Source organism: Laccaria bicolor, genomic scaffold, assembly GCF_000143565.1.
Source record: "Laccaria bicolor S238N-H82 LACBIscaffold_12 genomic scaffold, whole genome shotgun sequence".
NCBI classification, from domain to species: Eukaryota; Fungi; Basidiomycota; class Agaricomycetes; order Agaricales; family Hydnangiaceae; genus Laccaria; species Laccaria bicolor.
The window spans coordinates 176,513-204,069 of NW_001889883.1; the positions used below are offsets into that span (position 1 = coordinate 176,513).

At 48.7% G+C, this 27,557-nt stretch overlaps 11 protein-coding genes across 11 annotated transcripts; 6 read left to right on the plus strand and 5 right to left on the minus strand.

Annotated features, from left to right (window-relative positions):
• Positions 1-1,293: 1,293 nt before the first annotated feature.
• Positions 1,294-1,738, minus strand: LACBIDRAFT_327160 (uncharacterized protein; the record flags this gene model as incomplete). Its single annotated transcript, XM_001881202.1, has 2 exons — positions 1,294-1,372; positions 1,470-1,738. The coding sequence occupies 2 exons, from the start codon at positions 1,736-1,738 to the stop codon at positions 1,294-1,296; spliced, it is 348 nt and encodes a 115-aa protein (XP_001881237.1).
• A 348-nt stretch (positions 1,739-2,086) lies between these two features.
• On the plus strand, positions 2,087-3,163 carry LACBIDRAFT_327161 (uncharacterized protein; the record flags this gene model as incomplete). The annotated part of the gene is made up of 4 exons (XM_001881003.1): positions 2,087-2,188; positions 2,269-2,434; positions 2,485-2,634; positions 2,712-3,163. 4 exons carry the CDS (start codon positions 2,087-2,089, stop codon positions 3,161-3,163), a joined length of 870 nt encoding a protein of 289 aa, XP_001881038.1.
• Positions 3,164-3,339: 176 nt separating this feature from the next.
• LACBIDRAFT_294315 (uncharacterized protein) lies at positions 3,340-4,872 on the minus strand. The gene is made up of 7 exons (XM_001881203.1): positions 4,861-4,872; positions 4,687-4,792; positions 4,380-4,632; positions 4,225-4,330; positions 3,868-4,177; positions 3,577-3,785; positions 3,340-3,515 (listed from the first exon to the last, which is right to left on the minus strand). Exons 3-6 carry the CDS (start codon positions 4,422-4,424, stop codon positions 3,764-3,766), a joined length of 483 nt encoding a protein of 160 aa, XP_001881238.1. The 5' UTR covers positions 4,425-4,632; positions 4,687-4,792; positions 4,861-4,872; the 3' UTR covers positions 3,340-3,515; positions 3,577-3,763.
• Positions 4,873-6,874: 2,002 nt separating this feature from the next.
• Positions 6,875-7,401, plus strand: LACBIDRAFT_297510 (uncharacterized protein; the record flags this gene model as incomplete). Its single annotated transcript, XM_001881004.1, has 3 exons — positions 6,875-7,058; positions 7,115-7,129; positions 7,193-7,401. 3 exons carry the CDS (start codon positions 6,875-6,877, stop codon positions 7,399-7,401), a joined length of 408 nt encoding a protein of 135 aa, XP_001881039.1.
• Positions 7,402-8,937: 1,536 nt separating this feature from the next.
• Positions 8,938-11,496, plus strand: LACBIDRAFT_294316 (uncharacterized protein; the record flags this gene model as incomplete). The annotated part of the gene is made up of 7 exons (XM_001881005.1): positions 8,938-9,011; positions 9,087-9,113; positions 9,474-9,570; positions 9,612-9,724; positions 9,811-10,743; positions 10,794-11,129; positions 11,298-11,496. The coding sequence occupies 7 exons, from the start codon at positions 8,938-8,940 to the stop codon at positions 11,422-11,424; spliced, it is 1,707 nt and encodes a 568-aa protein (XP_001881040.1). The 3' UTR covers positions 11,425-11,496.
• Positions 11,497-11,523: 27 nt separating this feature from the next.
• LACBIDRAFT_297512 (uncharacterized protein) lies at positions 11,524-12,009 on the minus strand (the record flags this gene model as incomplete). The annotated part of the gene is made up of 1 exon (XM_001881204.1): positions 11,524-12,009. One exon carries the CDS (start codon positions 12,007-12,009, stop codon positions 11,524-11,526), a length of 486 nt encoding a protein of 161 aa, XP_001881239.1.
• Positions 12,010-15,544: 3,535 nt separating this feature from the next.
• LACBIDRAFT_294317 (uncharacterized protein) lies at positions 15,545-16,675 on the plus strand (the record flags this gene model as incomplete). The annotated part of the gene is made up of 1 exon (XM_001881006.1): positions 15,545-16,675. The coding sequence occupies one exon, from the start codon at positions 15,545-15,547 to the stop codon at positions 16,586-16,588; it is 1,044 nt and encodes a 347-aa protein (XP_001881041.1). The 3' UTR covers positions 16,589-16,675.
• A 155-nt stretch (positions 16,676-16,830) lies between these two features.
• LACBIDRAFT_235491 (uncharacterized protein) lies at positions 16,831-19,140 on the minus strand (the record flags this gene model as incomplete). The annotated part of the gene is made up of 9 exons (XM_001881205.1): positions 16,831-17,050; positions 17,116-17,299; positions 17,358-17,587; positions 17,641-17,810; positions 17,867-17,988; positions 18,044-18,236; positions 18,308-18,439; positions 18,494-18,868; positions 18,916-19,140. The coding sequence occupies 9 exons, from the start codon at positions 19,138-19,140 to the stop codon at positions 16,831-16,833; spliced, it is 1,851 nt and encodes a 616-aa protein (XP_001881240.1).
• An 864-nt stretch (positions 19,141-20,004) lies between these two features.
• Positions 20,005-21,250, plus strand: LACBIDRAFT_297516 (uncharacterized protein; the record flags this gene model as incomplete). Its single annotated transcript, XM_001881007.1, has 2 exons — positions 20,005-21,163; positions 21,216-21,250. The coding sequence occupies 2 exons, from the start codon at positions 20,005-20,007 to the stop codon at positions 21,248-21,250; spliced, it is 1,194 nt and encodes a 397-aa protein (XP_001881042.1).
• A 251-nt stretch (positions 21,251-21,501) lies between these two features.
• Positions 21,502-24,746, minus strand: LACBIDRAFT_297517 (uncharacterized protein; the record flags this gene model as incomplete). Its single annotated transcript, XM_001881206.1, has 16 exons — positions 21,502-21,609; positions 21,666-21,757; positions 21,813-21,874; positions 21,925-21,940; positions 21,992-22,128; positions 22,184-22,192; positions 22,246-22,294; positions 22,344-22,396; positions 22,446-23,562; positions 23,612-23,719; positions 23,776-23,825; positions 23,873-24,093; positions 24,145-24,188; positions 24,245-24,298; positions 24,350-24,413; positions 24,471-24,746. 16 exons carry the CDS (start codon positions 24,744-24,746, stop codon positions 21,502-21,504), a joined length of 2,460 nt encoding a protein of 819 aa, XP_001881241.1.
• A 1,423-nt stretch (positions 24,747-26,169) lies between these two features.
• Positions 26,170-27,375, plus strand: LACBIDRAFT_297518 (uncharacterized protein; the record flags this gene model as incomplete). The annotated part of the gene is made up of 4 exons (XM_001881008.1): positions 26,170-26,603; positions 26,655-26,848; positions 26,899-26,993; positions 27,043-27,375. 4 exons carry the CDS (start codon positions 26,170-26,172, stop codon positions 27,373-27,375), a joined length of 1,056 nt encoding a protein of 351 aa, XP_001881043.1.
• Between the last annotated feature and the right edge of the window lie 182 nt (positions 27,376-27,557).

The following is a 27,557-nucleotide window of genomic DNA, read 5'->3' on the forward strand; positions in this document are numbered from 1 at the left end:
GACATCGTTGTGCGTAATTCTGTTTTTGGAACATGACTGATGAGGTCACTCTCAGTAAAAAGCGAAGTCAAGAAAAATCATACGAAGTCAGACGTCAGTCAGACGTGTGTCACACGTATGTAATTTTCACGCCAGCCTTCCCTTGACATCAAATGGGAGGTGAGTTTAGTCATAGGTTAGTATCAACATTGTCGTACATTTTATATACATGTCTGTGCCAAGAATTTTCGAAATGGTTCATCTTTTTTTTAAATTTTCTGGTATGCATGTGCTACCTACTTACAGTTACGCGTGTGAACCAAGTGTGAACACCTTCAAAAAAGTTCAAGTCATGAGCTGCAGTTTGTTCAAGTCCGTTGAAACTCCGACGTCATGTTGAATTTTGAATTTCCCAACACGGAAATTCATTGTTCTTCCCTTCCAGCACATTGTCAAGTCAACAAACGGCCTCCTCCCTCAATGAACAGCCTTCTCTTTCCCTCGACGAATGGTCTCCTCACCGAACGCCTCCCCCCTCTCTCGACCAATAGCCTCCTGCCTCTCTCGATGGATGGCCTCCCCTTGGCGAATGGCCTCCTCTCTCAACGGACGGTTTCCCCTCTCGGCGAATGGCCTCCTTCCGCTCTCGATGGACAGCCTGCTCCCTCTCTCAACGGACGGCCTCCTCCCTCCCTTGGCGAACGGCTTCCTCCCTCCCTTGACGAACGGCCTCCTGCCTCCCTCAACGAACGGTCTCGTCCTTCCCTTGGCCGATGGGCTCCCCTCCCTCAACGAACAGCTTTCCCCCTTCCTGACTAACAGCCTCATCCCTCTCTTGACGAACAGCCTCCTCCCTCCCTCGACGAACGGCCTCATCCCTCCCTCAATGAATGGTTCTCGTACTTCCCTCGACGAACGGCCCCCCCCTCCCTCGACGAACGGTCCCTTTCTTCCCTTGATGAACAGTAGTCCCCTCATACTATACTTCGTAGGCTATAGGCCCACTACATGTATTCTTTAAAGTAGTCAAATACAATTTTATTCAGTCTATTTCCTGACCCAAATTGAGCCCAAGCAATCAATGACTGAGATATGACTATTACATGACTAAGATATGACTATTATATGACCAGTACATGACTGTGGCGTAATATATGATTTGCAGTGTGCAACTAATGTATGACTATTGTAATACGAGCGTAGTCAGAAACGCTTAAAAAAAACGACATTTAGTCATACAACCTCAAATTCGTGACTTTCTTCTGACCAACTTCCGACTTCGCTCTTTACTGAGGGTCACTGGTGAAACATTCTTCAAGTCGGAACTTTGCTCGTCACGTTGAAGGATGGATCAAGATTTGTCCGTTGAACAGCCTGTATTCGCAAGCTATGACTAACAAATCCCAAAAGTGAGCGCCGCATGTGGCAGAAGAAGATTGAACACGAAAAAACTCGTGGGATGTCTATGATAGAACGGCGGTTTTACTTACAGGAACGCTTCGGAGCGCCGGCTCCACTCCCCAGACTTCCAGTTCCAGGCTTCTTCTGCTTGGAAGACTTCAAACAGCCAGAGATCTGGGCTAGCATACACCCCTTGCCAACGTTCACGGACGCCAGAATCCAGAATCACATTGTGAAGAAATGGAAAGGCTTGCAGGTTCTCGTAAAAGCGCCGAGAGAATTGGCTGATGACTGGGTGGATGGATTTTGGTGTGAAATACAGTCGAGGGATGTTCTTTACCGTCTGGGGGACCAACATCTGGATGGTCACTACGAGTTGGAACGGGTTTTCTTTCAGAAGAAGTTGGATGAGGGATGGAAAACAGACAAAACGTTAGAATCAAGTGTACTGATTCTCCGCTGGGAGGGTGACGAGGACTTGCTGAAGTAGGCGGCCTTTCATTTTTTGAGCTGTGTACTCGGCCATCCGCCCTTGGCTTTATGTGGTCGTATTTCATATTGTATGAATCGGACAAACCAATCTACCCTTGTCAAGACCCACAACTGTCGAAGTGCCCATAAAAGATAATGTTCAGAAGCATTTCTAGAAGAGAAAAAACGTGATTTTGACAGTTCACAGTTCTTACACTCTGCATCCACAACCTACATGGGGAGGCTCACCGATGAACCACTGTGTATAGGTTTTGAAGTGGAGTTGATCGTCACCCCAATAATGGATCGTCTCCGAGCCAGTGATTCAGGCATAGGAGTTCTCGAGGACGATGACAGGATAACAACCCCGACGTATTTCCACTCAACCCTCCCAATACAAGAAGAGGACGTTTACAGGCCGGACCATCGGTTCCTGGAAGTTGTGGAAAGACTTCTCGAGCGTCTGCCTTTGGACCTTTGGAGGTAGAAAACCCATTGGATCCAGAGGAAGGGGGAAAGCAGGCGTATCGGGGTTGGATTGTCCGTGGGGATCCGTCGTTGAGGCCGTCATCACCAGAACAAGGTAAGATGTTGTCATAATCAACTTGAACTCCAGGCTGACGGAAATTTTAGTGGGTTTTGAATTCTCATCGCCAATTTTTCGAGCGCGGGACGCCCTCTGGTTCGAGCAGATAGAGAGCATATTCACGTCATTGCCAGATTACTTCGAGATCGTCCCTTCAGAGAGATGCGGGACGCACATTCATATCAAGCCCGAAGGAGGTAAATGGAAACTCCCCGCCCCCAAGAAACTTGCCAAAGCCATCATCGTTTTCGCACCGCCATCATGGGACTTTTAGGACCATCGAGAAAAAGCAACGAATTCTGTGCGGACAATCGCGGAGGTCGACATGTCGAGGATATGAGCGGCGGAGACCTTCGATTCGTCTTAGGCCGCATTGAAAGGAAAAAGAAAATCAATACTCTCGTTGAGTACATGTGCCCTGGGCCAGAGAAGGGGCCGCCAGAGCGCAACTACGTTTGGAACCTGACCCATGTCGATGTTCGCCGGTCATGTGGGACTGTCGAATTCAGGGGAGCAGGAATGAGCGGGTCAAAAGGCGAGGTGGAAAAATGGGTTACATTCGTAGTCGGGTTTGTAAGGAGCGCGAATCTCGCGGAGGGCAACTCCTACGACCCGTATGCGGACACAGATCCAACCCGACGTGATCTGCTCGACTTTGTTAGAGGCGGGATTCTTCCTCCAGCACGCCGAAGTCTCCGTCGTTTCAAATCAGATTCACAGGAATAATTTGCGGGGAACCGACGGTCGTTGTTTCAAGTCACTCGCTTTTAAGTCAGTGGATGAAGGTGGGGAGCTGGAGAGCGGCACGGGAGGGTGTATGATAAAGTTGAAATAGTCTCGTTTTTTCTGACAGAAATTAAGACGGAAGATGATGGGGACAGCAAGGTGACAAAATTGATCATATGTTTGACTCAGTGCGATTGTTGTATGTTATTTACATCTAACACAAGCCGAGGCCTCCACCACTCCCCTTGAGGCCGTCCGTGAAGTTTGAACTGGAAAGTACGGGATAAAAAAGGACAGAAATTTGTGACATTATCATTACCACAGGCGATGGCGACGCGAGGGAAATGCACGGCTAGAATATGTTGGGAGCGCGTCGACCTCTGAATCCTGATCGTGTTATGTACTGCACTTACCACTCAGGAATGCCAGTTACCACTCGGGAATGCGCAACGCTCCGCTGTTGTGCGCGAATTAGCCCGGACAGGTTTGCCGAGTTTCCAACCTGCCCCCGTCGCTGGGTACCACTATTCATTAAGGGTCTCGTACAGTCTCGAATATATCATGAAGATATGTATAGACCGACCGCCCTGTCATCAATGTTCACTGCATGCTCTTCGGTAATCTGTAAATTATAACCATGTCAACTAAATTATTTCATGTGTTCCTGTAATTGACCCCAGAAAAACAGATGGGCCGATTATTACATTTTGACTTCAGTCACCTCCACCTTTCCAGGTCGGTGCGTCTTCTCATAGTTTTTGACATAATCAGGGGACTTGGTGTACGCCCTTCCGCTACCATCGTTTCTGCCTCGCTGAGGTGTGGGCACTGAGTACCTAGACTCTGTATCAGCATACTCGGGCGATTGCTTGTAGGTCGACATCGTGATGTGGGCGCCGTGGTGGTCCTTGCCGGGGAAGGCGGGGGGGATGTCGCCGTAAGTTCCGTGAAGGACGGGGGCCAATGGTTCGCCAGGTACAGGCTTCTTATTGGCGTGCGCCATCACTTGCTCGTCTTGGGATTCAATTAGCCTAGGCTCAGCTGCAAGGAAAGAGACGTACAATAAGGCGTTCTACCGAGAGATTCTTGATGTCTTTTATTCCGCTGCATGTTCGCCCAAAACCCTGCCAGAGTGACTGCGACGATAGTTCCGCCAATCAAGAAGGTCTGGAAGGAAGGTAAGTATTGACTCATAGCGGGAAATGCGGTTTCATACTCGTCCAAACCTAGACGGCGGGGAGGTGGGAATCATACCAGCCATGAATTCAATAAGTTAAAAGTTGAGGTTGTTGTTGTGGTTGTAAAGAGAGGAGGGCTTTGACAATGCATTGAGGTGATTCAGATTTCTGAATGTGATGACGTCAGATCGGGAGGAGAAGCGCTATTTGCCACGAAATAATCATATTCAGTTCATTTTTGTTCTGTTTTAGCTGTGTTCAAATCCGAACTTTGGATAGGATACGTTATTCCTGATGGATTGTATAGGCAACAGATAAAAGAGAACGAGGAGGAGAATAACCTACTATTTTGATAGTCATCCAGCTCTCCCTTCCGCTTCTCTGAGATTCTCCGTTTTGCGAGGTAAAATGTCACTCCGGCCACGAGCAGCACCCCAGTAAAGCCCGCACCCTAAAACACGATCATTCAAGTGAGGTTTAGGTGGTTGTATGAGGAAATTAAGAAGAGAGGGTTCTTGCCATTCGTTTCGGTGTGTCGAGCTTAAAATCGGCCATTTTCAAACTGCGTTTGGCCAAATTCTCGTTTCTAGTGGATTCGGGAGAAGCCTGACAGGTGTCCAGAGAATTAGTGGTGTTCGTAGATAAGAGCGGTTGGACATACACGCTTCGTGGGAACGTTGCGCCCACTCGTTTACTTCAACTTTCGAAGTCGACACAAGCTTCATTGACTGATCCACTATGCTATTGAAGGATTGCCTCCCTACTTTCGAATCTCTCGCGCCATCTCCCTTTCTCCTTGGAACTTCACAATTCAATCCATCGAGTGGCTTCCGCACCCCAAATGATCACACTTGACAACCTTGACCCTTGGCATCTCTTACACCTCGCCCTTCTATCTTCATTTCCATGGGTTTATTCGACTGTCCGACCAGCTCGATCTCAAGCTCGCCTCGGCCATCATGCCCACCAGTATCCAAACCTTCTTACCTCTCAGTGGATACGAGGAAGTGTTGGAGCGAAAAGCACCAGTAATGTGGTGCATGTGTAGATTCTGTGCAGGAGTGACAATATTTTCGAATTCATTCAGGATCGTGGACGGACACCTTTTTGCTCTACAACCCTTCGTAAACTCTGATACAATTCTACCGTCTCCGAGAAGGGCGGCCCTTGCCGCCTCTCGGCAGCTGCGCACGCGCTGCCACATTGCCGTCAATCCGATATTAATCTTTTGTTGACATCGATGAAAAACCAGTATCGATGGCGATTGAGGTACCAATGTTCCGTGCGGACTCCTTCGAGGATACCAGTTACGCAATTTTCTTTGTTGCAGAGGTCCTTGGGGATATTCAGGAGAAGGAAAACCGAGGCCCATCATGTTCCAGCTGCCCCGTGTTTGACGGACAGACGAACTGCGTTGTATCTTGTATCTGGTGTGCGCAGACCCAGGAGTACACAGGTCGGTAATCACAGCGGAGTAAATCCGGCTTCCAGGCTACTGACTCGTCTTCCACCTCCCCCCCTTGCAGAGTCACAGTAAGCAAGGGCCAACACTGGCACACCCAGGGTGGTAACACAAGAACGGCGACCATCACTGTCTTTTTCCGCTGCGGGTAGTTACTACTAAGCCCAAACCAAGCCTGGGCCTCTCTCGCCATCTGGATGCGAGCCTCACGATTTTATCTGGCACAAAATTTGTTTATATGGTGCTACGTCCTTGTGTTTTTTCAAAATGAAAACTCAACCTGCCTTGCCAACGCGAAGCTCTTATCCATGAATTTTGTCTCTCCCCACGCCCCCTAAGCAGGTGCAGCAGCTACTTCATGTGGACATCCCGCCAAGAAGCTTGTGCCTTTTTACCTCGGTAGCGTTGCTACCATGCGTACCTCAATGGTCTACTCTCGCCGATATCGAGGGATCAATTCCCCTTTTATCATGGTACTTCACAAAGGTGCAGGGGAACGGAACTACCACAAGTACTTGTCCTAAGCTGTCTTAAGCAGTATTCTTGGGTCGGAAGGCTCGCTGCGCTGAAAACCTGGGTAAATTTTGCTGATGAAGTTTGCGGACGCCAGCGGCCAAGTTATTACTTACAGTCTTAGTCGCTAAAATTAGAAACGATCTTATCGGTGGTTATTATTTTTAGTATTTCAGTTGTCCAATGTCAAACCCTTGTGGAGTTGACCTACCGAATTCGAATTGATACTGACTAGCGCTTCGTGTTTTCCACGAGAAAGGGTGTACTGATGTCACATCTACTTCCACTGATCATAAGGCGCGATAAACGTTGGGGCAATGACATCGACTGCCAGGTGTAAGCTAAAGAACTTCCAAAGCCTCGTTTTGCTGACATCACCTTACACATAGCATCCTTACTGCGTTAGTTCGGTTTGTTCATGTTTCAAACCTAGATCAGTCAAGCTGAACCGCCCAGATCCTCGTCAGATCCATCTTGATTTCATGTTGATTCACCGATGGGCCGCAAGTATAAAGTCCTTGTCCCTCCCTCGCCATCTTCCCATCTATATATCTCCACATGCTTGGTCCATCATCACCTTCCACGTCGTCTACCCACTATTTGCCAACACCAATGTCAAGCGCAGTCATTGGCCACTCCACAAAGATCTGGGAGCTGAACGTCCATTGGCCGTTGTACAGCCAGTGCGCGGTATGGGATCCTAGAAGAAGAGGCGTCGACATCTGGGAATGTGTTCGGGATCGTGCGTCCAAATCTTGACTGTTGTTTTCTTCAATTCACTGATTCTTTGTTATGAAGATGACTCAACTCCGAGTACACAGGTTTGATCTCGTGGCCATTTCATTTGAATATTGACGTCTAACAAAACGCCTTCAGCCTCCCAATGCTACGTACTGGAGGTATATCGCGCGAAGATGATTTGCGCCCAACAAAATCTCTTGACTCTGGTGCAGAATGGCATGCATCCTCTCGTGGCTATGCGATCCGGACTCCATCTCCACATAGCGCCATCTTCATCCAGCCCTGTTTATTTATTGGCACCTTGGCCCAAACCGCCACCGGGCTTATCGCATTGCGTTCAATAGGCATCTGCCATTTGCGATAAAAGCTTCCCATGCAACAGTCTCCAGGGAGACAAATGCATACTCATGACGGGCCTTACATTTCGAAAGTGGGTAAACGTTGAACAGTGACTTAGGACCACTTCGTTACTCATACTTTCTCTCGTATCTACGATACTCATAATTTACATCGGGCTATTATACTATATACTATACCATAGAACAGTAATTAGTACAAGCTCTCTTCAGAAAATACGATCAGCGAATGGTGACGTCGAGATGACGTCGTCGCCGCGTCACTTGTAGCGGTACATTCATACCTATCGTAGCTTACAGGTATACTTATGCCCGTCCCTGACTTTATTGACGACCGATAACCATAAGCAACAAAATATCATCTGCCAGTGGTACTGGGATCCTGTTGCGGAGCCGACTCGGACGAGAGAGACATGTGGTCATCTAAACAAGCTGCTATTCACTCGAGGCCTTGGCTCACCGGGAGAACCATGCGCAGGTAGCGCTCTTCAGCAGACATCTGACTCTGGAAGTCCAAATCAGAACTTATGGGGTCTTCAAACTAAGCGAGAATTTGCGTTGACAGAACCCCGTTTCAAGACTGCCAGAAGACTGAATCATTTGAATTCGTTGTGCCTATCAGCGCCAGCTCAAAGGGGGCTCACAGCCTTGCCATTCCCGCGACAAGTTCGCGCTGCTTTGCACAATCCGGGGCTTGTGAATGATTTGCTCGGAGAACATTTTGTGGGTGTGTCAACCTAGGGTAAGCTTGCCGTAGGAGTTTGCGCTTCGTATCGGGATATATATCCTCATGATCGACTCGAAACCTATCGGAGGCAGGTAATCTAGCGCATGAGATTGTCTTCGTGGAGCCCATGAATATGGAAATTTAGCGTGCGCTTGAGGAGTGTCCCCGAACTTGAAAGCATCACTGCGCAAAATTCCCATCGTCTCGAAGGAGACAGATCATTGAGGGTTGTCTGCTGATGAGTGTTCATCGCATTTTTTCTGGGTTAATGAGATCGTCGGTGAATCGGAAATCATCTCACCGGCGCAGGAAGCCCCAGGAAGCTATGCAACCAGGCTTTTGAGTTCGCGTCGACCCTGGCCTATCGTATCGGAAAGCGTTGACTAGTCAGTGGCGTAAAGATTGATGTTGCCAAACGTCAAGATCTGACGCGATGGTATTCTTAAGGCCTTGAGGCTTGAGCGTCAGAAAGATATTCGGGTCGACAAGTTCACGTCTTGTCACATGATTTAAATTGGACGCGACAGTGCACGTGATAAAGACGCGTTCTGCTCTTTACCCCAGAAATCTGGACCCGCCATTATATCTCAAACACAATACAAGGCATGACATCACCTGAGTTATTTTCTATATAAATGGAGGGTTGCAAATGAAAATTTCCTGCACCGAAGAACGACACTATGATCGCCTCTCACATCAGACGTAATCTCGCTGCGGGGGGAAACAAGATGTTCAATAGCGACTCGGGGAAGAATAACACCATGGCGAGCTCTTGAAAATTTGCCCGATTTCTTACAATGTTAATAATCATATATCAGCTCCTGGCTGCTGGTGGGCTGGCGGTGTTGACCGGCCTAGTATACTGGGCTGGGTACGCTGCAGAAGGAAGCCGTCCCCATTCATCGAGTGAGTTCCCGCGCATCCCGGAATGTTTTTTTCTTTACAGGTCTCTAGAAATCACTGTGGAGAAAAAGTGAGCAACCGAGAGTGAAAAAAAAGGTTGACGGATATCGGGAGTGTTTGTACCATAGTGTATATTATTTTGTACCAGTATTTTTGAATGATTCCCTTGTTGCTTTTGTCTTGGCTACGAAGCTGCCAATGCGTTGTGGCCGCGATGTCGGTCGCCGCTCTAGATAGTAATTGGTTGACCTTTGAATCCGGTAATTAAATTACGAGACTCACAGGCGTTGAACCCAATTCCAGCTTTTCTACACATCCGTCAGTTACTGGTCTCTTAGTCTCTCCTAGACAGACTTCGATATTATGTGAAGTCGTACCTTTGTTCACGATAATATGAACTGGTCTCTCCGATGCTAATCATTCATCTTAGCCTATCGGAGGCTTTGAAATTTGAATCGTCAACGGAGGGAACTAGATGGGACATTGAGATTCGGGACAGACAAGTATCCACAGATCCGAACTCCAAGGTTAGCACCGCAATCATTTCAGATTTTGACTGCACCTTTAGGCTTTGCTGCACCTTCGCAAGAATCGCAACATCGCGACAAAAGGAGTCGGTTTGAGCGCGGTCACGTGCCTTTGTCAAGTGGCAATTGCCAACAAACAGAACTGTGACTTCAAGTTCTTCACTCATTCTTATGCCCTCAGGCTGCTCGAATCCCCATCGAACGTTGAATGTCCTTGCTGTTTGATAAACCGATTACCAGCTATTTCCCTCGTGTTCATAAAGAAGTGCATAAAGAAAATCGACCGGTCCATAAACGAAAACGTTCTGCAGAGAGGCAATGCGACAACGCGTTGGACGGGGGAAAAGGTGTAGAAAGAGAGGAGAGACGTAAACCTCTTCGCGACGCTCGGCTTAAAGATACAGGTAGCATCGCCGTTGGTGACGAGACACCAACGTGCCCATCGAGCTCTGAAGTTTCTCCAACTTCTGGTGTAAAACACACTCGCAGTTTCCTGAAGACGCCTCCCCCTACAGATCCTCCCAAAAAGCGGCGTAAGCTCCAACAAACTCCGCAGACGCTCTCCTCTGCCTCGCCATTTGAACGGTTTGATTATAAAGCTGTTGCATCGCTGCCCACTCCGCTCACAGTGGCCCGATTGCCGAGAACAGGCCCACCGGTACATTCGGATGTCGTCCTATATACCCCTTGCAACCGATTCTCTGTTGAGAATTTGAACACTGCACAAATCAACAAAGATATTGTGGACTATGAGGTCAAACCCGATGAATCTCCTCGTCAGCGGTCTCACTCGGTTATACCCTCGTCTCAAAGTCAGTATCAGGATGCAGATGGATTTCAGAATCTCCTCAACGGAATTTTATCTCCTGACTTCTGTCCATCACCCACCCTTCACCCTATCAATCGGGGAGCAGGAATAGCTCCTTGGAACTTGTCACTTCCAGGAATAGACGCGGCTGCTGAGTTGATCGACACAGATGCAGTCGGTTCATCCCAAAGTCAACCCTTGTTGACGAACCGCGGTTATTTCGGGAACGCTCTTTCTCGCTCTTCAATTGTTGATTTCGTACCGAGCTCTCAGAGCCAGGAGAAAGAGCTCACTGTCGGTACCTCCATCTCTATAATTATCCCAACCAGAAGCCTGCAAATCGAGAAAGATGGAGTGACTTCAAAGTGAGTTCTCATTCTTTATTCCCCAGTTTAACTTCATATCGATCCTGAAGCCCATTTCATAGAAGCACTATACGAAAACCTTACCGTCGTGCTGCTAATTTACCTCAGCGGACAGCTTCCGACGACCTTTTTTGCGTTCCTATCCAGGAGACAAATTTCTCAGATATTTTCCAAGATGATGAAAGTCATTCGGTGGCGATAACGGATGAGACAGCTTTAACGGGGCTACCACCAGTTCCACAGGATGTTGATGAATCCTGCACCGAGTCCGAGTCCGAGGTTGAGGTTGAAGGACCCACAGCAGCTTCATATCGCTTCGGCAGCATCCATGAGAGCTTTGCCTGTGACGCAACCCAGGAGAGAGAGATTTCTGGTGCACTTGTCGGGTCCGTGGACAATATGAGCTCCACAGAGTCGCTTCCCTCTGCGGTTAAGGATTTCCAAGGGATGTTTGGGAATGACGAAGAAAGCTACCCCGCCGATTTCCCCATGTCGCTAAGATGATGGCGTACATCCAAGATGCAAACCCTTGTTATTTCTGTATATATTTACAGCAAGGAGCAGCCTACTCGACAGGCAGGATCGCTTGTTGGCACACACGTCCTGCCAGGACACACAAGATTCGTTGGCGGGGCCGGTTGCGCCGATCACTTGATTATAGATACCAAGATAGGACCTTGAGTGGTAGTCAGTTGTATATACATTAGCACCTATGCATAGCTCACCTGAAATAGAGAGTTACATATCAGCCTCGAAAAGTGATAAAAGTGATATGTGGAGTCACGATGTGCGAGTTCGATCAGCTTCGACAATGTAAAAGCCTTCCATTGTGCGCGAGGCATGCTTCAACAACGCTTGGCCAGTACTATCTTCCTTCGGAGATGACTCGATTCCCTGTTGCGTATCACTTCTATCTGTGTCCTCTCTCTCCCCGCGTCCCATAACCACAACTCCGTCCGTGTTGATCAATTTGACTGCCTCCACGAGTCTAACCATCTCCTCCATCTGCCGCGTTATCTTCTCATGTTCGATTGTGCCCTCCGTTGGCGGTATCAGAGCAGAGAGTTCGTATAGGTGTTTGAGCGTTTGTGGCGGTATTTTTGGTGTCGAGTACGAGGTCAGCAGCTCGTTTACAGACCAAGTGGGTTGGATCGGTATACCGCATTCATCGGTTTCTGTAGTGGAGCCGGAGGACTTATACCTAGGACGTGGAGAGCTGAATAGGGACCTCGGAAGTCGTTGCAGACATAACCGAATACATGACATGGTGGAGGGGTGAGGAGGTGGAACCTCAGTCGAGTTTAACTCGAAAACTTCTCAGGACCCTGGATGATAACTCAAACTCTCTCCAAAGCGTCACTCTAATACTATCTAGCTCCAGTATACGTTAGGTGAGAAATGAAGTCATCATCACTATCGAGAATGTAAAAAATCTACGAGATCTCGATGTCCTTCTCTTGATTAATCTTGGATTGGTCGATCACATATGATAGCATCGAGGTATTCTCGTTGCACCTGAAATGACGCTTGTCAGAACCCAGTACGACACAACAAGTAACCCAGACGACCCACAATTTTGATAAGGTATGCTCAAACTCTCCTAGTCCCTTTTGTAGCACCCTAAAGACGCTCGCATGCTCCCCAGACCGATCTCTCAGGAGACGGCCATGAGCCATCAACAGCGTATTGGCCCAGATAAGGTCGAACTCCAAATGCGGGCTTTTGTCGAGGTGATCGGCCACAAATCGGAGCAGTGGGGGCACATATATCACAGGAAGCTGCCGAGCGACGAGGCGGATATCACCACGAGGAACGTTTTCGTATACGCGCCGGATAAGTGGTTTTTCGTTCAACCTAAACGCCATGACCAGGGATTTGAGATACTCGTTTGCTGCTAACATCTTCAGAACAGACTGCGGCGTGAGGTCGATGGAGAGATCGAACGGGTCAAAAGTAACGGTCTCGTCCAGGGAATATATCAAGAGGCCTTCTGTAGATGCAGCTGCCCATGTACGGCCCGTTGGAGAAAAGCGAACACATTTCGTCCTTGCTTCTTGCCGATAACGACGGATGGACATGTCTCCTGCACCTCTACTAGCTCCTGGGAGGCTAAGATCCAATCTATCTTCTAGATCGCTTGCTTCTCGGTTATCAATGAGGTCAGTGTTGATCCCAGCCTCGTTGACCTTCCGACTGTCCAGAAACTCCTCCGTGCCATCCAGCGAGAGGTTCTGAGAGATTTGGAATTTCTTCACCATCACACCTTCCCCTTCTCGTACGTCGTATAGTACGACGTATTTGCTATTCCCGCCAGCAAGGACACAACGGCCATCAGCGGTGTACGCGAGGCTGTTGTATGCTTTTCCAGATGTGCTATTCGCAGCTGTGACGCGATCATCGGCTTTCCGCCCTCCAGAAACGTCTTTGCGGCCGTCAATCACATTCGTTTGTTTGCTATCCTGGATGTCGAAAAACGTGATCTGCCCATCCAAAGTTGACACTGCCAGCTCCTTCCCATCGGGACGGAAAGCCAAGGCAAGCACATCTGAAGTCAACGTGAATGGCTCCACGGCTCTTGACCTTCCAAATACATTCCAAACCCGTACCGTTCGATCCCACGACGCACTGGCGAGCTGATTGTTGCCGGAGGGTGAAAACGCGAGCGAACTTATAGGTCCTTCGTGTCCAGTGAGGATGTCGAGAAGTTTTCCCGTTTGTACCGACCATAGAAACACCTCAAAAGAATCCGTCGAACCCGCTGCTACCACCTCACCAGATGGATCCACTGCAAGGCAAGAAAACTGCACCGGAGAAGGGGACGTGAATGTGCGGAAATTACGATATCGAATGAGATCGTATGCACGAACTGTGCCGTCAAGAGACGCCGTGAAGAGAACGCTGCCTTGTTTTGCAAAGGCAACGTCGGAGACGGGCGCACTATGTTCTGTAAAAGTTACAAAGCAGAACCCAGTGTATGTTGACCACACTTTAACTTTTCCATCGTCTCCTCCGGTGGCTATTGTTTGACCATCGGGAGCATATGAAAGTGTGTTCATATCGAAATAATGGCCTTGCTGTTTCAGGATGTACGATTCGGACTGCCATTCCCAGACGAGTAGCTGCCCGAGCTTGCGTGCTCCAAAAGCGAGCCACTCTCCAGAGGAATTGATCGCCACCGAGGATATCTTCTCCTGGGATATACTTAAAGTGTGAATATTGGAAAAAGCGGGCATTTCCCAAAGGCCAAAAACTCCCGTAGAGAACCCGACCACCAGGAGGCTGGAGGCGGAATGGAACGTTGTGCACACGACCTTGGTATTCGCCTGATTAAAATAGTGTCGTTTGTGAACACCCCAACGAGTATTAGCGACACTATTGAATGTGTCGGCTGCGGTGTCGTTGGAAGTGGATGCAATAGGTCCCTCGTCGTCTGAATCTTCATCCATTTGGTCGTCTTTTGCCTTCCAGGTAAAAACGGCACCATCACGGCTGACGGTATATATCTGATTATATCATCTGAGTCTTTTGGTGAGAGTAGAGCTCTGCTGACTTACTGTCGTCCCATCCGATGAAAAGTAGGCACCCAACACAGCGTCTTTGTGCCCAGCAAACGTCTTTGGTCTGAATCCTGCAACAGGGTTCAAAGTAAACAACCTCGCCGTCATATCTCGTGACGTGGTCATGAAACATCTTGATTCTTATTCAGAAGCGCATTCGCAGAGACAAGACGAGACATACTTTGAATCTGGGGACCACTCAACGCTAAGAACTTCGTCGTGATGACCGGTATATGTCCTGTGAAGGTTGAAGGGAGCGAATTCGCGAACAAGATGGTTTGGGGTGCGCCAAACTTGAACATGAGGACCGTGAGTGACAGCAATGTATCTTAATGGCTGTTAGCGTAAAGATATCGGTCAAGCTGAAGTACTTACTGTCCGTCGGGCGAGAACTTGATATCTTTCACAGCCTTGTGGAAGTTGAAGTGATGTAGTACGACCCCGCGCCTTGCATTCACCAAAAGGGCGCGCCCATCTATGAAAAAAAAAGTCAGAACCCGGTATGATAAAAAGTACTCTAACGCACCTTCATCCACCGAGACGAGAACGTTTCCATCTGGGCTTAGAGCTAAGGCTGATATGTTTTTGCGGTTTTCAAAAGCAAACGTGAAAGACTTGTTGCTAGTAGAGAACGGCTTGAAAAATAGTCGACGAAAGGACAGGCTGGGACACACTTGACAAGATCGAACACAGAAACCCGATTTCCGACAGGACTGTAGAGCGAATTTCCATCTGGCGTAAATAAGATATTCCCTTGTCTGTAAACTGTCCCACAAATGTTCGAAAACTAGATCAGAATTTAGCGATATAGCTACAGATTGCAACGAAATTGGCGGCTTACCTTGTAGTTGGCCTTCATTTTTCGACGACACCGCCACCGATTGATCAGATTTTGTCATGGTGCAATCACTGTCAAACAAGATCTTATCTGCGGATATGGGCAAGCGTCGCGACGTCTCATCCCGCTTTCCCTATCAGACGTGTTAGCAGATGCACCCCAAGGACGAGTCAAGAAACAGCCATATGTTGAGCCACCCTGAACGTTGAACGTAACCCTCAGCTCGAGGCTTGGCTTGAACGGGCTCCAACTTATTGCAGTGACATAAATCTCATCAGATGGTCAACAGGTGGTGGACCACGGTGCCGACCTCTTGACTCATTTTCAGGCACTCACGACGTCGCGTGGCTACAGTGGAAAACATAAAGAGCAAGCGGAATAGCTGCAAGTCTCTCAGAACCCCCCAATGACGACCTACATCCAAGCAAAATGCCACTGCGGCCTCAACTCGTTCAAAATCGCGTTCAAAACCTCGGACCTGCCGCTGTCAACGGCCGCGTGTCACTGCAACTCGTGCCGCCATACCACAGGCCAGATGTTGGTTATCGATGTCCCCATCCATGGGGTACCACTCTCCTCCACGGCTGAGGGTGATGCCGCAGCGAGCCTTGAAGGCCTGACGGCATATAAGTCGTCGAAGGACATGACGCGATACTTTTGCACAAAGTGTTCCGCCTACTTCTTCTTCCATAACGGCATTCATGACGTCTGGGCCGTGTTTGCTGGCGTGCTGGAGAAGGTGGACGAGGTTCTGAATGTTAAGAGTCACATTTGGGTTGAGGATACCCTGGATGGAGGGATCGCAGACCATTACCGTACCGTGAACGACGTCGTGCTTCCCAGATACGCACAGCGTGCAACCAGCGAGACGCTCCCCCTCGGGTGGAAGGCAAAAGAGTTGGCTATGAAAGCTGACACTGAGACCCATCCGCTCCACTGCCACTGCAAGGCCATCTCCCTCGCGCTCACTCGCACTACTGAGATAAAGGATCCAAAGGATTATTGGCTCGTACCCGGCAAAGAAGAAGGCGCACCGATACGCTTCATCGCCGCACACTGCTTTTGCAGTGATTGCAGGTTGTCCAGTGGATCTCAGATTCAGAGTTGGGTGATCGTTCCGCGCGTGAATGTAATAGATGCGAGCACTTCTGCCTCAGTCGACCCCGAAAACGCGGCAGCTAGACCCAAAGGGTTGAAGCAGTACGAGTCTAGCCCAGGGAAGTTCCGCGAGTTCTGTGGCACGTGTGGTGCTACTGTGTTTTGGTGGCGGGAGGGCGTATCACATTTCGACCTCTCCGCTGGGTTGGTTGATCAGGAGGCTGGAGGGGCTAGGGCCGAGAAATGGTTGTCTTGGTACGACAGAATCATTCACCCAAAGGATGCGATCAGCCCAGCCACTTTGGCTGCGTTGACCGAGGGTGTGAAGGCGGCAAAGGCTGAAGAAGTTTGACAGCGCACATTTGATTCCGAATTTGTATAAGTAGACCATGTTACTTTTCTGTGGTGATTACGAGAAATCCAGCTCAATCCTCCTCTTCCGCCTTTGCCTTGTTCGTCTCTTTTTCCTTGTCCTTTTGCTTTTTCTTCCGCTGCTCCTTCCGCTTCGGTTTCTTCTTAGAAACGGCCATATCACTACCAGCTTCCGCCTTCTTCAACCCCAACATACTCTCATTCACTAAACACGAGACTTGTTCAGCAAAATGATCCAAAGTCACACAAGAACGACTCACGTTCACCCGCAAGGAGATCATCCACAATAGGTCTGCTTCCTGAGGTAATATAACGCGTCGAAATGCCTTTCGCGATGAGCGGCTGGGAAAGGAGTCGTTTAAGTTCAGCTTTCAATGCACCCATCTTCGCATCTTTCGCTTTTCGTTTCTGATTTGATAGTTTAGTTTCGTCATCCGAGTCGCTGAACAAGAACAACAGATATAAGCACATTATGAACCTGAAGAGAAGACAAACGAATGGCAGTACCTGATAAAATCAGAATCCAGGTCTACCCCAAGCGCTTCCGCAGTCTCTTGCATCCAATTCCGGTCGTGGTTCGTTTTCTTGATCTTATGCTGGGTGTTCTCTATCTGCTTCGCAAGCTGAACTCGCGCTTTCAGTTTATCCAGCATGCTAAGCTCAATCGCCATTTCCGGGATTTCGTTTTCCTCTATTCCCACCTCCACATTAATGCTCGAAAGAAGGAGCGAATACACAATGAGACTGACCTCGATTCAAACTTCCCAGGAGCGCTTTCACGAGCCTCCTTTCGTCCGGGGCACACATCAGCATGCTGAACCCTTTGCGCATCGCACGCGCCGTGCGTCCGTTTCTATGAATATAGGTATCGGCTGAACGAGGTATCTGGAAGTGAATAACGTGGTCGACCGCGGGTATATCAAGGCCACGTGCAGCAATGTCGGTAGCGAGCAAGACCGAATTTGCAGTATTTTTGAACCTGAAGTTGCTTGATGTGTCAATGAAAATCTGAAAGACGAAAGTGGAACAGACCTGTCGAGGTTTTTCAGACGTTGACGCTGTTCCAGCTGGGAATGTAGGGGGAACGCTTTCACGTTCAGAAGCTCGACCAACGGCATCAGTCTTCGGATGCCGTCGATCGAGGATAGAAAAACGAGGGATCGGCCGGGGTATCGTAGCAAGAAGTAATAGAGATAAACGTCCTGTAGACGAAAGCTTAAGCAGAGTAATATATGAGAGGGTAAGGGAGAGCGTCAACCTTGTCGGCAGATAAACAATCAATTCTGCCTTCTTGCAAAGTCGACACCAAACCACCTACAGGACTGAGATCAATTACTTCAGGGTCTGGGTCCCGAAAGTCGAGACGGAGGAGAAGGTCGTCTATAAGTATCCCAGTAAGACATTATTGACAGAAGAATTGAACAGCGAGATATACCAAGCGTTGATGCAGGTGCCTCGTTCCGCTTATAATGTTTCTTGCTACCCTTTGATTTAGAGCGTTTCTTAAGATTGCGTTGGAGGTCTTTGCTCAAAGTTGCCGAGAAGACGAATGTCTGGAGGTCGTCCTTCTTGATTCCTTCTTTTGAGTCCTCTTCTTCCACATGGATTGGTTCGCCATCGTCGTTGAACTCTGTGGGGATTTGATCTTCCCTGCATCAAAAAGGTCGGCAAAACGCATTAAAAGACAACAATAAATGACGCACGCAGATTCCCGAAGGGTCAGACGAAGAATATTCTCAAGTTCAGCAAAATGACCAGCTTCGATCATCCTATCTGCCTCATCAAGAACCAAAAAACGAATGTTCTTTATTTCCCGGGCGAGTGTGTCATCCTAGATATAAATATTTAAGCAAGATTGAGTATGGTTTGGAAAAGCTGCACCAACGTCTTCCATTAGATCCCAAAGACGCCCTGGGGTGGCTATAAGGACGTCGACACCTCTATCCAGTATCCGTCGTTGCTTCTGGGAAGACATTCCACCAACAATGGCAGCGACGCTAACATGTGGGGGCGGCTTCTTTGCGGGTGTCTTACCATCCGTCGTTGCAGGCTTTGATGAATTTTTTACCGTCTTCTCTGACGAGAAGTCTTCTAAATGATTCAGCAATGCGTTAAGATGCGAGGAGACCTGCAACGCCAATTCTCGCGTCGGCGCAAGAACTAGAGCACGAAGGGGTCGTTTGGTTTTCGGCGAAGGCTTGGGTTGCGAGAGTATGTGGTGCAGGATAGGTAGTCCATATGCTAGCGTTTTTCCAGAACCCTAGAGTCATCGTTAAAAACGTGAAGTACGCCGACAAATAATCTGACCGTCTGTGCAACGCCGATAACGTCTCTTCCGGCAAGGGCCATGGGTAATGCGGCCTCTTGAATTGGTGTTGGTGAAAGGAAAGACTTCGCGTGTAATGCTCTTGAGAGCTGGGGGTGCAAGGAGTACTTGTGCCAGTTAGGAAGCAAGTTCTCCGCTACATATGGTTTCAGCAAGAGGGAAAATGGTGTAACTCGATGGCTTACAGTCAAAAGCCAGAATCTCATCAACAAGTATAGGTGAATCATCGCGTTCTTCGTCACTTTTGTGTTCTACCTCCTGCTCGGCTGCATCGTCGTCTGATTTGTTTGCAAGGACCTTACTCGTTATAAGGAATGAGGTTTTGTCGAGGTATAGCGTCAAAGCCTTACATTGAATCTTGCAACCCGGCCGCCATCCGTAGTTTCGTAGACAACTTCTACACCCTCCACCTCTTCAAGCTCCATGATTCCTTCGTCACCTCCCATTCCCGCTTCAAAGGGTCTGGCAACAGTCTTCCAGGGTAGCTCATCCGCGTTTCGATGTTCGATCTTTGGTTTTTTTCTAGACGACGAATTTGCAAGATGAAGCTTGCGTTTCGAGTTGGGCTGTGCGGATGGCATTGTCGGGTAACGACTGTATTATGGAACGGAGCAAGGTACGGAGAAAAAAGTTATTGGATTTAGATAGATCTCGATTTGATTTGTGGTTGCTTGGCAATAAGTCAAAAGTCAAGTTGTCGATGCGCTTATACCAAGCTTATACCCACTGGCCCAATCCCACTGGATACCCACCACAGAGATACCTCAGGTATACTTATTACTGACCGTTTTCTTCTACAAGTCTCAAAATTCAGCAAACTGGCAATCTGGACGGCGTTGAAAGGTGTCCTCGCAAGAGGTCCGACACGTCGACACTTATTGTGTTCCCTAAAGCTACCCGTATTCTCCAATGACAATCGCCGCGAAACCAACTTCCCAATCCCAGGCGACGCAGATGTGTCCGCGTCGGTGGTGCTCCCAACTGAGATTTGGCGCAGGATTCTAGCGTATACAATCAGGCTATCCGGTTCATGTGCTTGCGACCTCGAAGATCCCTTCGCAGCTCCTTACATGAACGAAGAATACCCAGAGGTGGACCCAGGGATCTTTGAGGACCGCAAATCGCTTTCGTTGGTTTGTTCAGCGTGGCGCGCCATGGTCATCGAAATAGTGGCCGAATACATCGTCATCTACTCTGGCAAAGAACTCACCGCGATTCTCAAGCAATTCGAGGCCAGCAAAACCTCAGGTGGAAAAGGCTTGGGTGATTGGACTCGTCGCATCGATCTTAAAATCCTTGGTTCCTATTCAGTCCAACATGTTGTTCGCCTCCTCCGATGCACGCCCAATCTCGTCATTTATGTCAACAAGAATGGGCTTATCACTTCTCCGGAAAAACGTGCACCCCCGGAAATCCTTCACGCACTCGTTAAACACTGCGGTCCCAGCCTCCGTCGGATTGAATGGAGCGGACCAGGGGAGGCACCCACCTACACTGACCTCCTTGATATATCCCAAGGAGTATCTAATCTCGAAACGCTACGCCTCCTTTGTATATACTCCTACCCCACACGCAAAGATGGCAGACTTCCTCTACTCATCTTCCCAAAACTCAAAACGCTATCACTGGGCTTGATCCCTGAACCCAGCAATACTCATGTAGACAATCCCACACAACACCAACACTACCCAATAACATGGGATCCCCTTTTCGCATACCTCACTCTCAACCCAACCCAGCTGCCTTCTCTCGAACGGCTGGAAACCGACATTTTCCCGATTGCCACAATATCCTTCTTCAGCATGCATGGCGAAAAACTCCGCCTTTTCCGCACGACTACCTGGTCTGCGGAGTCCGTGCTTCCTGACGCACTCGCCCTCTGTCCTAAACTTCAGAGCCTCGTGTTATCGCATAGCAGCGATCCATTGGCTTTCCCTCCCTTCCACCCATCAATCACCCGGATATGTATCCTACCATCTGTAGAGGAACATGTCCGGGTGCCTCAGCGGGTATTCACGTTTGCTGTACTGGCGCCTTTGGATGCCCTGTTGATGTCTGTTGAGAACATGGTTGCGCCGGGGTTGGTGGAGCTGAGGATAAGAAACGTGGGCGCGTTCGTGGACCTCGTTGATCATTCGGGATGGCTTCGGGCTTGGTGGAGGAGGTGGAATCTCCGTGGTGTTCATTTCCGAGACAAAACTGGGAAATCATTCGAGAACATAGCCGATGGTATGTTTTTACCCCTCCCTTCGTGACCACAGAAGTTTGACTTTGCTCATAGAGGATGAACTTTTACTTGACCTCGTCCGAGAATGAGGTCGGCTGTTTTTTTCTTCTTTCAAGTCGCATACTCTACTGTATATATCATTCATCGTAGCTGTAAACATTATTTTGGTAATTTAATCGTGTTTTGAATTCCAGGCTGCCAGATATATTAGCTATACGAAATACAGGGGGACGCGCAGATCAACCATAAGTCTAAGTTTAAGTAAGTGGTAGGTAACAGAGCCACAGGTACAAAATCGGGCAGGAGAACGAACCGTTGCACAGGTCGTGAATATTGGCTTCTAGCGAATGAAGAAGCTCTGCAGCACACTCAAAGCACATACGCCTGCACATACAACAAACCCTAGATAATACCCCGATGGGTGATCCTGCACGCTGGCGGACCATAGCTGATGGAGAGAAGGGATAAAACGATGTAGAATACGACAAAGAAAAGGGCGCTCACATAACCGCCGATCACAGGGCCAACACACCGGGCGAGACTGACGATACTTTGAGCAATTCCGTTGGCATAACCGACAGCATTTGGCGGTGTCACTGCATCAACGAATGTCAGAATAGAATAAATATCTAGAAGCATCGGACAACGCACTGTAATTTAGAAGGATGGCGATAGCGGTGTATCCAAATGTGATCCCGCAGTATCGCAAAGCCCTGTACGATCCTTGTTAGATCGTCCAATGGATACAGGAAACGTAACGCACGTGCTCAAAGCCAAAGCTGGTCCAGAGTAAGAATCAAGCATGGAACTAAAAAAGATGAGCGACATACCGGACATCAAAAGTAGGTTTCCATCATCCCCGGAGCTTGCCAAAGGTCGATAGAGTACGACTGTCAGATATGAGGGGATAAACAACACATTTCCCAATCGAAACATGGAAAGATGCGAAAATTTCCCTCTTGGAGGTCTGAGAAACTTCATTATTTTCTTTTCTTCTAACCGTCTAAACAATGATAACGCACCCGATGTTCCTATAGCAACAGAGGTGAGATGAGAAGGTAGTTGAACATCACTGAAAACATACGGGTATAGATAAAACTGATACGCAATTTGAGCGAGACACATCAGTGCGACTGATATGGTTTTAGTCTAGAAACGGAGAGACAAGAGCGAGGCACACACTAAGTTGAGCAAAATGACCCGCATTCAGGCCCAAGCCCCCAGTTTTATAATCCCTGTATATATCTCAGCAAACCATAAAATTCGACCGACACGAAGGCGTACGAGACAAGATAAGACATGAAGATTTGATCGTGAGTTGTGCAGTGTAATGCCATAACCCCATACTGGATAATGACAACAATGGGGAGCTGGGAAGCGAGTGAAGGAGGTTTTTCTGCAAGAGACTCGACATCGGCTTGTGAGTGCCTAGACTCTGTAATTGGCGTTAGAGAATCTGCGGGAACAGCGGAGTCTCCCTCATTCGCGAGAAGTAATTGTTGAGCATCGAGAACTGCAGACGGGGTTTTGACACCAGGATGGGCGAAGATGCTGGGGACGGCGGAGAGACGGCGTGGAGGAGGGCTAGTGAGGGGAGAAAACGAGATAGAAGGATGGCGGTTTGACAGTTGTTGAGGAGCTGAAGAGCCGGCGCTACTAGGTCCGGGGGTGCGAACACCAAAGTTCGGCACGGCAAATGAATTTCGTCGACCAGTATTTGGTAGCTCGGCGTCGGGCTGACTTCTTGACAATGGCTCGCCAAGATCCAGGGAGTCGGCGTCAGCATCGTCCTCTATCACATCCTCGTTGTCGCTCTCGAACGGGTCTTCATTGTCAACATTCATGGCGGCAGCTACCCAGAGATCAGCGATGTTCGTAACCGCGTTCTCATTGGCCATCAGTATTCGCTGAGCGAAGTTCAGATCAGGTCCTTCAAAAGGTGACTCTTGAGTCGCAGTATAGTTACTTCCACGCCTTCTCCTGAGAGAGCTTCCCAGGCTACCTCGTCTGGCATTAGAGGTTGCGTTGCTTGTGAGTCTGTTGCGATACCCTCCTGAGTAACCATAAGCAGATCCATTAACCCGACTCGTTCTTGAGAAAGTACGTGTCCGTTCTAATCGTGTTCCTGGAGATATCATTGGAACGGAGGGTTGGGTAGTCGGCGACGTAGAGAAGTCTTGAGCGTCAGTAACTCGCTTCGCGAAAAAATTGGAAAATCTTCTAGAAATTTTCTTCGTAAGGCTCGCGTTTGCATGAAGTTCTGTCTCCTCAAATACTGGCGTTGGAGGACTAGACTCTTCTTCCGGAATAGGAGGGTGATCGTCGGGCTTCTCGGGAGACAATCTGATTGCGCCATGCCGGGGACCACCATCCGGTCCAAGAAAGCAAGCGAGGACAGAACCTGCTTGAATGTCATTGTCCGGAATACGTGAAGACGACCACGGACTTACCTACAAAAGTAACCAATGCCGCAAGAGCACATGGCAACAAATAAGGATATTTGACAAATAATGGAAGGTCTTCGAAGATATCTGGCCATTTAACGGCTGGCCTTTCAACTGTGGAAGCACAATTTGGCGTTTATTTTATAGAGAAACGTTGACGGTGGGCTTACAAGAACCTCCGATTATTGCCCCAGCTACACCTCCTAACCCCCAACAAAACCTATAATGATTTAGACAATGACACAGATATGGTCAGGATTGTCTTACCCCAAAATCGCGTACGCTCTCCCCTCATTGGTAGCGTCTGTGATAAAAGCCACAGAACCCCGTGCAACTCCAACAGCTCCGGCAAATATGCCCTGCAAGAGGCGAATGGATATAGCCTGCTGGATAGTAGTGGCTGTTCCAAAGCTAAGACAAGTAATGGCGCTACCCAGAAGTGAGATGATGAGCACTGAACGTCGGCCATGTTTCTCTGCGACCGTGGCCTGTATCTCGTTCAATAATATAGCGCAAACAACGTCATTTTGAGAACATACCCATAGCAGTGAAGTGAGAAATTGCGTCAAAAAGAAGGCGGCAACTAAGCGTTTGATATGTCTGAGCCATTACCACTCCTGGTTCAAAACGTCAACTGACCGAGAACTCCTGTCCAAAATGCCACTTCTGCTTCGTCTGTAGATTCCCCAAAACCTGGCCCGCTCTTGAGGATAACGAGTCCGATGATTGTAAACAACAACTCACCCTTGACCATAAACAGCAGAAACGGTGTCGATACGTTTGCAGACAGAAATTCTCCTAGCATTGTCTGTCATAAAATCGCAAGCAATCAGACCAAGATATTGAAAGATGTAATAAAACTCACGATAGAAAGGACAATCATAGACAGTATGGGCAGCGGCGTTGTGTAAACCTCACCAGAGGGTTGCATCATAGTCGGTATAGGAGCGCGCTCTGTCGTCGGTGTTGCAGGATCTTGCTCATTTACCCTGTTGAGGAAACTTGGTCGATGTTTGAAACTTCCAAATGAAATTCGACCAAGGATTCGTCGTGTGGTGGATTCGGAGGCGTCATCACCAAGGCCCGACTCTTGCGAACCAAAGGACCTAATCGGAACAGACGGCCTCCTTTGGTTTGACATGACTGCACTGATCGTCCAGGCGCCGACCGTAAGGTCAGGAGAGGTGGTGAGAGATTGTATGTAAAGTTACAAGGAAGTTGGCGAAATATTTGCTTAGCGTTGCGTTTGTCCTGCAGCAGCAATGGAACCAAACATATTCGATTGGGGTGCGTCTCAACTGCGACTGGTCCACTTCACATAGGATCAACTTTTATCTGTTGTCGTCTATCTCTATCTCCTTCTGTTTATTTTGGCGAGAAGGCTTACTAAATATCGACTTTGTCGACAGCCTCGATCAAACGGCTATCACCTTGAACAAGTTGCAAGGAGGTTCAAGAAAGTTCACCATTGAACGGCTAGCGATTATGCGGTCTTGTGAACCATTCAATGCAACAGATTTCCGACCTTCCCTAGCAGATGGTTAGCCCGGCAGACGAGTTGGAAGATTGAATTACCGGTTCTCAGCGGTTCTGGCTGGCCTCAATGGGCGTAGTGCATTGAACTCTTCCTTCCTCACTTCAAGCATGCCAGCTGGGATTGCACCTCTTCTTGTGATTTTATCGGTCTCGGGGGTCGAGACTGAGAGCCAAGCTAGTTCCGACTAGGAACTGGTAAAGCTTATTTTGTAAATTCCGCTTCACCCCCCGAAAGATGCGCGATCCGACGATTTTAACTTCCCTGGCCACCCAGATCCCCCGGAAAATATCGTTACGATCTCGGTGATCACTATTTTGCAGTTGCGACTATCCTTTACCGGATCACATATGTCTTGTGGTATGCTTCGCTACCACCATGACTCTCAAGAAACATGACCCCCTCAATCCGCAAAACGACGCGCGGCCTTGGAACCCCACTGGGAACAACCCGTCAACTTTCGTAATTCCCGGCTTCCTCTCTCCTGCCATGATGCTTAACACCCGAGCAAACCTTACGACAAACCCAGGATTCAAATGCGACATCGGTGCCTTGAGAAACTCTGACATATATATGCAACCTAATCTGTCTTCGAAGTTTGAGCAGTATATCGGGGTGCAATATTTTATCCTCTACTCCCTGGCGATTTTATGGAAATATGGCGTCTTGTCTTGTCCTCTTCTTGCTGTCTTCCTTACGTCCTGGAAATTGAAGGGTCTCCTGACACGACGATTTCGGATCGGGACGAAAAGATCTGATTCTCTCCTCCTGCCTCGTTGCAATCTCAATACACTGGCCTTCAGATTGCACAGAGGCGAAGCTTGGACGCTTGCTTGCAGGACGAAATCGACAATGAACACTCAATGAGGCTGACCATTTTCTAAAATTAGAAGCCCACCGATCATATATTTCCCTCCTATAAAGCGCGCAGCCAAGATATTACAATCTTCCATTCCCTCTTTATCGTCTCCCCTTCATCTTCATTACCTCCTTTCCTTTTTCCTCGTTTGACCCCCTCCTGTCCTTCTCTATGCCATCCTCCGCCACCTCTTCCCCGTCCTCGTCGTTCTCGACTATCACGGACGTCAAGCCTCTGAAGAAATTCACAATACCTGATCTTGTCTCGCACTGTACATTCGACGTACGCATCAATCGCCACCGAAAGCAGGTCACTTCCGCCACCAAACAATGGCTCTTCAAAGGAGACAACCTCCTAATTGGCAAGAAACGCGACGCCTATCATGGCTTGAAAGCTGGTCTCCTAACAGCCATGTGCTATCCCGACGCTGGCCGCCCTCAATTGCGCGTGTGTAACGACTATCTCACCTTCCTCTTCCACCTGGACAACCTCTCGGACGACATGGACAACGGGGGAACGATCTCTACTGCCGACGTTGTCCTCAACTCACTATACCATCCGCACACATACCAGTCTTCTCCTCGAGTCGGAAAAATGACAAGAGAGTGCGTTGACCCCTTTTTCTCGTCAATAATACTTAGCCGACCTCTGCTTAGCTTTTACAAGCGGATGGTCCTGACGTGCTCGGCCGGTGTTCAACAGCGCTTCATCGAGACTTTTGATTTCTTTTTCCAAAGTGTAACTCAACAAGCTATTGATCGCGCCAACGGATCAATTCCTGATCTGGAGTCTTACATTGCCCTTCGGAGGGACACTTCAGGCTGCAAACCATGTTGGGCTCTCATTGAATGTACGTTCCCTTTTTTCATCCACTCATACTTTCACTTACATCCGCTTTAGACGCGAACAACCTTGACATCCCCGATGAGGTTATGGAGGATCCCATCATTCGCAGTCTCGGCGAGGCTGCGAATGATCTTGTGACGTGGTCGAACGTACGTTTCATTCATCTGATAGTACCACATGTACTCATGAATCATTCAGGACATCTTCTCCTACAATGTCGAGCAATCAAAGGGTGACACACACAACATGATCCCTGTCGTCATGAACCAACATGGCCTTGACCTGCAGTCCGCCGTGGATTTCGTCGGCAAGATGTGTAAGGACGCCATCGACCGGTTCGTTGACGATAGGACTCAGCTCCCATCCTGGGGACCTAAAATTGATCGCGACATTGCTGTCTATGTTGACGGCCTGGCCAGCTGGATTGTAGGCTCTCTGCACTGGTCTTTTGAGACCGAAAGATACTTCGGGACCAAAGGCCGCCAGGTGAAGGCTACTCGTGTCGTTGACCTACTTCCTCGCAGTGCATGATCAAACAACCCCACCCTCTCTCTCTCTCTTGGATATACCGCTTAGATGAAACGCTCTTTCGGCCTTCTCAGGTCTGCCACGCTCTTTCACGCCTTTCGCGCGTTGTATCATATCTCCGGCCACTGTATCTATATCAGCGCAACCACCCTCCTTCATCTTGGACACTTGTTTCATACGGACAT

Bases quoted from the DNA above. Each gene is read 5' to 3' on its own strand.
- LACBIDRAFT_294315 (XM_001881203.1), bottom strand. From the start codon at position 4,424: ATGGCTGGTATGATTCCCACCTCCCCGCCGTCTAGGTTTGGACGA. The intron at 4,331-4,379 runs GTATGAAACCGC...CCTTCCTTCCAG, and splicing joins CGCCGTCTAGGTTTGGACGA to ACCTTCTTGATTGGCGGAAC. The intron at 4,178-4,224 runs GTACGTCTCTTT...TTGAATCCCAAG, and splicing joins TCTCGGTAGAACGCCTTATT to ACGAGCAAGTGATGGCGCAC.